Here is an 8,929-nt window from a genome sequence, read left to right as displayed (position 1 = left end):
CCGGGCGGTGGTGGCGCACGCCTTTAATCCCAGCACTCGGGAGGCAGAGGCAGGCGGATCTCTGTGAGTTCGAGGCCAGCCTGGTCTACAAAAGGTAGTGCCAGGACAGGCTCCAAAGTTACAGAGAACCCCTGTCTCGAAAAACTAAAAAAAAAAAAAAAAAAAAAAAAAAAAAAAAAAAACAGGAACATTAGTGTCACCTCCCAGTACACTCACAGGTACACACAGAGTCTCCACATGACTCAGAATAAAAGAAGTAACAAATGTTTATGTTATCATTATGATTTTAGTGACTATATTTGCATAGATTCTAACCTAGATTTTAGTTAATTTAGAATATTAATCTTAGCGTATCAGAGGCAAGATCAATAAAATCTGCATATTGAAGCCATGACTTAATGCAATGCCTGCTTTGTGCTAGAAAATGATGTAATGGTTGTGCCCAAGTCTGATATGCATGCCGCCTGATGTTCTAGGAGAGGAGAAACACAGTCATGTAGGTTTCCAGGAGCACGGAGGTGCAGGTGCTGCAGAACACAGGCCCTTGGATTTAGAGAGAACAAAAGGAAGGACTGGGCATGTTCCTATGTGCTGCAGCACTTGCCTGGGATGTAGGAGGCCCTGGACTTATCCCGAGCACTGACAAGGAGGAGAGAGAGGAAATGTGCTGGGGGAGGCAGGCCGAGCTGTAGTTGCAGGTTCCTGAAGGGACCTGTGAATGCGGCTGCTACCAGCAAGAGTGACTGAGTCAAAGAAAAAGATAAAAACGTACTATGCAGAAGTAACACTGCATCCACCTCCATGTGCCTGAGAAGTAGCGGGAAAAGCAACTAACTTGAGTCCACAGCTGAGGGGACATAGCAGAGAAGGGACCAGGGAAAGAGGGTGGGACACAGGCTGTGCAGAACTGCAGGACTCTGGACAATATTCTAAGGTCCTTTATCCTAGAAAGCCTTGGAGACTAAGCCTTTATTCAAAGATGCTTAAGCTAATAATCCTTCAAGTGTCTTCACATTAAATACATCAGTAGGATAAGTAAGGTCTTTAGATTGTTCTTATAGGCAGAGACTACTATCTCATATAAGAAGTCATCTTGTTGGAGTTAGGTCAACCATTCTGGTAATGACTCACTGTCTGAGCTGGTGACAACATCCTGACCCTGTCTAGGTCTTTCCTTTCCAAACCAATATATAGGTACCCACGTTACATGTGTGGATTATCATAAGCCCCATTCACCTCACTATGGACATCATCGGCATCCACCAAAATTAGAAGGTCTCTACTGTGCACTCCATTTCAGATGTTCAAAGTTCCACATCTTTATGTCATTCTCCCTTGGAAGAAGCATCAGATACTCTACCGTGCTGCTGCGGAGTGTACACAGGCTTGTCAGTGTGGACGAAGAGAGAGCCATTGTCATAGAGGATTGGCCGTTTTTCTGATTTTGAAAAATGCTTTGACATGACTTCCAAATACACATATGAAAATGAGCTTTGTCCTTCAGACAACTGTTTGTCCTGAATCTGAAAAACAACAAACATCATGGTATGAAACTGTGATTGTGAAGTCCTAAAGCGTGCTGACCAAGTAGAAAAAAAACAATGCAAACTGTAAGACCAAACCGAGCTTGTTAGTGTTTTTGTTTGTTTATTTGGCTTGGTTTTGGGTTTTTTGAGACAGGGTTTCTCTGTAGCTTTGGAAATAAATGTCCTGGAACTAATTCCTGTAGACCAAGCTGACCTTGAACTCACAGAAATTCTCCTGCTTTTGCCTCCCAGGTGCTGGGTTTAAAGGCTTGTGTCACCACCACCTGGCTGCAAAATTGAGCTTGTGCATTGCATAATTTTAAAGAGACACTGGAGACAGGGCTCAAGAGTTAAGAGAACTGGTGGTTCTTCCAGAGGACAAAAGTTCCATTCCCAGCACCCAAGTGGCAGCTCAGATCACCTGACTTTTGTTCCAGGAATCCTACCTCCTCTTCTCTCCTTTGTTATTGCATGCTGTGGTGTCCAAATACACATGTAGGCAAAATACCCATTGACAGGAAATTGTAATGAATAATAATGAGTCTGTTGTGGTGGTGCATGCCTTTAATCCAAGAATTTTAGGAAGCAAAGGAAGGCAGATCTCTGCGAGTTTAAGGCCAAGCTAGTCTACATTTCTAGTTCTAGGCCAGTCAAAGCTATTAGAATATTGTTACACAGGCACAGATTACTATCTTGTATGTCAAATTGTCTTGCTGGAGTCAGATCAACAGTTCTGGCAATGACACTTTATCTTAGCGGGTGGCAACATTCTCACCCACTCTTGGTTGTTCCTTTCCAAGCCTTGTCTGAAAAACAATAAATAATAATAATAATAGTAATAATAATAATAATAGCACAGTATAGCACTACAGAAACTAAGGCAGAGAGGATCTTGTTTTCAAGTATATCTAGGATTACAAGGTAAGAATCTGTCTTATAAACATAACCAAACAACAAAACTTACTAAAACCACTACAGGAACAATAATAATAAATTAGTTTTGCCAAAATCCCTTCATAGTCTGACATTGTAATAAAATGTTAGCATTAAGCAGTTGGAAATGTCTTTGGGACCATCAACCTCAGACATGCTGTACAGAACTGCTATTGTAGGAACAGTGAGAAACCTTCACGTTATTGGCTTCTGCATGAATTATTTTCTCCATTCTCTCTGTGCAAGACTCTGGCCGATGGCCTGCACACTCAACATCACACCACATGCTTCTGTGCCCACAGCACAGATGTACCCTCTCCAGTTTGGGTATGTGATTACCATCACCACCTGTATATTCGATGATATGGGCATTGAATATGTTAACATGGGCAGTCAAAGAAAGGGCATTTCTCTGAGAACTAAGGGTTTGGAAACATGGGGCAAAGTTAATTACTGAAATCAACTGCTAGGAGATTATTGCAAAGATTTGAAAACAGTAAAAATCTAGGATTTCTGTGCTGAGATGAATTATAGGCATCTGAGTTCTTTCTCTACTTTGAAAAATAAGCTAGAGCTTCTATCACGGTTGTCAGCTTGATGTTTGTGGGTCTCCAGGGGGAGTAAGGGTGCCTCTGGCTCTTTTGCCTGCTCTTGGGACCCTTTTCCTCCTAGTGGGTGGCCTTGCCCAGCCTTAGTATGAGAGATTGTCCCCAGTCTTATCCAATCTTGCTCTGCCATGTTCAGTGGATCTCCCTGGGAGGCCTGCTCTTTTCTGAAGAGAAATGGAGGAGGGTGGATTTGGGGGAAAAGGAAGGTTGTGGAGGGGGGATTGGAGGAGAGTCGAGAGAGAAACTGCAGTCAGAATGTATTGAAAACAAAAATGAATAGCTACAAAGAACATTGATCAATAATATAAAACACAGTTTAAATTGATTTGCTAAAAGGAAGTGGGCGAGGAAGGGATGGAGGAGGGGAACATGAGAAAAGGGGATGCTTAAGATGGGAGAAGGACAGTGAGGGAGAGAAGGAAAGAGGTATTTTGATTGAGGGGGTGATTAAAGGGCTATCACGAAACATAGCACTAGGGAAAAATCCCAGGAATCCTAAAGGATGACCCCAGCTAAGACTCTAAGCAACAGTGGAGAGGATGCCTAAACTGGCCTTCCCCTGTAATCAGACTGATGACTACCTTAATTGTCATCATAGAACCTTCAACCTGCAACTGATTGATGCAGGTACAGAGATCTACAGGTAAGCACTGGACTGAGCTGCCTGAGACCAGCCCAAGAGAGAGAGTAATGATAATACAGCAAAGGGCTCAAGACCATGACGGTGATACCCAAAGAAACAGCTGACCTGAGCTAGTGAAAGCCCATTGACTCTGTACTGATAGAGGGCAAACCTGCCTAGGACCAAATTAGGGCCACTGAAAGTGGGGGACAGTTGTGAGGCTTGGACAGTCTGTGGGGTCACTGGCAATGGAACCAGGATTTATCCCTAGTGCTTAAACTGGTGTCTAAACTTTCTTTTTCAATGGATACCTAGATATAGTGGGGAGGGCCTTGATCTTCCTCCAAGTGGAGTGTCAGACTTTGTTGTCTCCCCATGGGAGGCCTTGCCCTTTCTGAGGCATGGCTAGGGGGATGGGATGCAGGGAGGGTGGAGGAAGCAGTAAGAAGGGAAGGAGTGGGAATGGGGATAGCTGTGTAAAATAAAAAGACTGTTTTTAAAAATTCTAAGAAAAAAAGAAAAAAGATTTAATTATGGACTCAAAGACAAGATTATGACAAAACATCTAATTTGTATAAAGATGTTTTACAGTGTCAACATGAAGCTAAGTCTTCATGGACCAAAGTTTCTGATTCCTCCATGCTCCTCAGCTCCTGAGCATGGCTCAGTGGGATTTTCTGTGGTGAAGGACATGTCCTGGAACTATGCTGTCCCAACACGTGCTAATTCTAGCACTTAAACAGGCTAGTGCCAGCGAGGAGCTCAAGTATTTCATCAGCTGCATTTAATTTATTTGCATTTAAAGGCAAATGTGGCTAGTGGCTGCCATGTGTCATAACAGAGTGGTCAGAGAAAGTAATTGTTTGTGGAATTAACTCTAAATTTTCATAAACCAAGTATTTGGAAAACCCTTTTTTTTTTTAACAGAGATTAGAACATTTATTCTCAAGAGCAATGATGGGGCAATTCCTATGTCTGGTTAGAATTTATCCTAACCAACGTTTCTCAGATATGAGTAATAGTATATATTCCTGTTACTTTTTTGATTTTTTTTTTTTTGAGACAGGGTTTCTCTGTGTAGTTTTGGAGCCTATCCTGGAACTAGCTCTGTAGACAAGGCTGGCCTCGAACTCACAGAGATCCACCTGCCTCTTCTGCCTGCCCTGTACTGGGATTAAAGATGTGCACCATCACTACCCAACTATTACTTTTAAATAATGAAAGATAGAAGATTCACAGCATTGACATTTTGTTGTTTACAGTGCAATAAAAAAATTTATAACTTGAAATACATATAAATATTTCAAATATCTATCTATACATAAATACTTGAATTAAGCAGAAATCTTACATCTATGGTTTTTAGATATTTAAAATCTAAAATAGGGACTAGAGAGATGGCTCAGTATTTGAGGACCTGGATAGGACCTGGGTTTTGTTTCCAGCCCCCATACCATGCAGCTCAGTTTTCAGGAAAGCTGACTGGCCCTTCTAGCATCTGAGGGCCTGCATGTACACGGTGCATATAAGGCACACACACAAACACACAAATAAAGAATTTTTTAATTTAAAGATTTTAAAATAATAATAAAAACTTAAAAGTATTAAAATAAATGCATAGAAGTCTAACTGTAGGCCCTTTATATGTTTCCGTTGCTACTTTCCTTATCTGCTTCTCACTGTAGAGAGACATCTGTTTCTCTGGAGCCACAGAGCCTCTTCTTTTCTTTCTTTTTCTTTAGCATTTATTAAATCTTTTCATTTATTCTACATTCCGGCCACAGTCTCCCATCTCTTCTTTCCTCCTTCTCCCTCCCTGCACTTTTGATCTACCCCCCCCCCACCTCCCACCCATTTCTCTTTGTCTCCCTTCAGAAAGGGGCAAGCCTCCCATGGAGTCAGCAAAGTATGACCCATCAAGTTGAGGTAGGATCAAGTTCCTCCCTCTGCATCAAGGCTGGGCTGGGCGAGGCGACCCAGCATGGGGAACAGGTTCCCAAAAACCAGCTCAAGCCAAAGCTCTCTCGTTTTTCTTGTTTGCTGCTATCAGTAAGAAGGGCTGCAAGCACTTTGGCAAACAATCTGTGTTAAAATGAGTCTTTGTGACACTGGGGCTTGAACCCAGGTCTTTGTACATGTCAGGCAAGCGCTCCACCACTGAGGTGTATATCCCCTGCCTGGAATGTCATTTTAAAAAAAAGTGTTTACTTAAACGTGCTGTTTCTCTTGCTGATTATCAGTGAGAGCTGTTCACTGCGGTAACCAATCATTTCACTGGGGCTGTAGCACAGTGGTAGACTTCTGGTCTAACATGAGACCACTACCCCTATAAACCCCCAAGAACTATCCCGTGTACCATCTTCTTTGAGACCAGAAAGGGAGTCATGAATTGTTGAGAGAAGATAAACGAAAACAATAATTTTATAAGTTTGGGGCAGTACATATAACCATAGACTACTGAGGTCTGGACCGGGCGATGGTGGCGCACGCCTTTAATCCCAGCACTCGGGAGGCAGAGGCAGGCGGATCTCTGTGAGTTCGAGACCAGCCTGGTCTACAGAGCTAGTTCCAGGACAGGCTCCAAAGCCACAGGGAAACCCTGTCTCGAAAAAAAAAAAAAAAAAAAAAAAAAAAAAGCATTTATGTTTCTCTGCTGTTTGTAATAATTCTCATAGATGTGTTAAAAGCATGCATGTTTTGTTTCTTTGCTATTTTTAGTGATAATTTCATAGGCATTTCTAAACATCTCCAAATGTTTCCAAGCTGAGACAATTTTATTTCCCAATAAAAATGTTAACATTTACATCCATTGCTCAAAAAGCAAACACAATTGTCTGTTTAGAATATCGTTCAACTCAGGAGCTGGAGAGATGGCGCAGTAGTTAAGGGCACTTGCTGTTTTGCAGAGGACCTGGAGTTCTGTCCCCAGTACTCACATGACCACTCACCACCTCCAGTTCCAGGGGACCAACACCCTCTGGCCTTGGACACCTGAACATGCACGCATGTAAACTCACACAGGCACACCCACATAAAAGATAAATCCTTCAGAAAAAGAATTCTGTGAACCTCAGATTGTTATCAGTTAATGATAATCATCTAATAATCACGCAATGGTAAACCGATGCAAGATCTCTGTCAATGTTCAAACCACATACATGCTATCAAAAATATTCTCTCTATATATTTTTAAAAGAAAGACAAAAATACATACTGTTAAGATTGTCGCGTTTTGGAATTTATTTTCCGGTGATAAATTAACAGAGCCTGAAGAGTAAGTGACGTTTTTATCAGGATAGCTTTTTACAGAGATGGTTGCATCAAAGGCATCAGAGTGGCCGTGGGCTTGGACCATGACGTTCTCTGACACTCCGACCCGGAAGACCACTGGTGCTGAAACGGTGGGTCTGCTGAAACAGGCCAAGACGTAGCAGCTTTGGTGACACTGTACTTCACCTGTTTCTGTGGTGTGCTAAATAAAGACATGTCTAGAAAACATCAGCACACTACCAACACGAAAGAATGACACTCGCTGAAGTAGATGAGAGAAAGCGATCTTAGAAATGTGTTACCTCGGTGGGCACAAGGTGTGTGACACTGCCAACAGAGAGGGACACGTGCACACCCGACTGAGATAGTGCAGGCACCTACCAGTGCTAGAATATCTTAAGTTATATGATTATATTTTAGGTTATAATATAAACTTAAGTTATGAGTTTCACCAATCAGCAAGTCTTTCGTAGCAATGAAGTTAGTCAGCAATTGAGACCTTTATCAAATCTGGCAGTTTTCCTGCAAAAGTGGTTTGGAGGCATTTGCAGATCAGTTGAGGAACCTGTAAGCCTACTCATCTGAGGTATGTGCTTAGCCAGACACAAAATGAAAGTGGGTGATAAGATTCATTTACTGAAACTTTCCTATGAGCAGGCTCCATTCTCAGCATGTTTTACACACACACACACACACACACGTGTGTGTGTGTGTGTGTGTGTGTGTGTGTGTGTGTGTGTGTGTGTGACTCACTGTGCCGTTCTCGGCATGTTATATATAGCATGATATATATATATATATATATGTCACTCATTGAGTTGCTACCACATTCGGTTCAGAGGGTGTCACTATTGCTCCCATTGAGGACCAGCAAACTGCTGTTCATTTGTCCTGGGTCACGGGGCTAGCCAGACGGAAGGAGAACAGTGTGTTTGTTTCCAGCATTAAAACTTTCCACCACTCTTCTAAACTGAACTTACTAAGAATTTTGAAATGAGACAAAGCCTTTGGAGCTAAAGACTGCGACAGTTTCCGTGCTCAGCAGTTGTACCCATCGTGTGTGTTACAGAGTGGTGAGCCGTAGCATGCTGAGCGTCAAAGCCCTTAAATCTGGCGGTGGTCCTCCCTCATACACATTCTGGTCCTCCCTGACGTGTCTGCCACATAGTGTGCCCATGTGGAGAATCTCATCTTTGTATGCTCTTTAACAGCAGCAGAGGATCCTGAGCTCGCAGCGAGGCAGGAGGGTTCCTCTGGCATGCTTTCCCCAGGTACGTGCATGGCTTGACCCTTCACCTCTGCCCTTTGACTTCTATGTCTTCTTACACAACTTTACCCCGCCCCATCCTTGCTGATGCAATCAGTGGGTCAATCGTTTAGTGCCCAACTTCCCACTATGGCAAAGCTCTCACCTGCTCCTCCCCCTGTTACACCTCACTGCCTGACACATACTGTGTGCTCAACAGGTAGTTGCTGAATCAAGCAGTTTATCCATTAAGTGATCCATTTCCATGTTGTTCATGATACACTTGGTTACTTTTCAGGAAAAGTGAGGAGCCGTCTTTCAGTAGGGTCAACACAGTGATGAAGAAAGAATTCAGAACGTTTCTTGACTCAAACATGGGAGCCCTGGTGCTGACCCTAGTTCCAACACTACTGCTTGTTTGTTTGTTTTTTATGTGAGAAAAAGAACATGAAGTTAGGTAGGGGAAGATCCAGGAGGAATTGGGAAAGCTGAAAGAATATGATCAAAATATGGTATATAAATTTTTTAAAAAAATTAAAATAAACTAATTCATTTAAAAAAGGAGCTGATCCCTAAGTAACTGTGGCTTAACTACAGCAAAATCATAAGAAACACAAAGAAGCTGAGCACCAAATACAAAACAAAAAGCAAAATAATTCACGTGTTTGTATATACATATAATCCCATGGTTAAGTTTTGGTGGAATAGCAATATGAGTGACCGC

The 8,929-nt window shown here is 42.3% G+C and overlaps 1 protein-coding gene across 3 annotated transcripts in view; it reads right to left on the bottom strand.

Annotated features, from left to right (window-relative positions):
- Positions 1 to 8,929, bottom strand: part of LOC101985767 (complement C5-like) — a 19,053-nt gene that overhangs the window by 9,101 nt on the left and 1,023 nt on the right. For 2 of the 3 annotated variants that reach the window (XM_005345988.2, XM_005345989.2), the window contains exons 2-3: positions 6,904 to 7,099; positions 1,361 to 1,523 (exon numbers count right to left, since the gene is read on the bottom strand). In XM_005345988.2, the coding sequence (XP_005346045.1) occupies positions 1,361 to 1,523; positions 6,904 to 7,099 (359 nt within the window). The remainder of the gene's footprint in view (positions 1 to 1,360; positions 1,524 to 6,903; positions 7,100 to 8,929) is intronic. The other variant, XM_026778685.1, reaches the window with a different exon arrangement.

Source organism: Microtus ochrogaster, chromosome 4, assembly GCF_000317375.1.
Source record: "Microtus ochrogaster isolate Prairie Vole_2 chromosome 4, MicOch1.0, whole genome shotgun sequence".
Classification (NCBI taxonomy): Eukaryota; Metazoa; Chordata; class Mammalia; order Rodentia; family Cricetidae; genus Microtus; species Microtus ochrogaster.
This window is presented reverse-complemented; position numbering and strand designations above follow the sequence as displayed.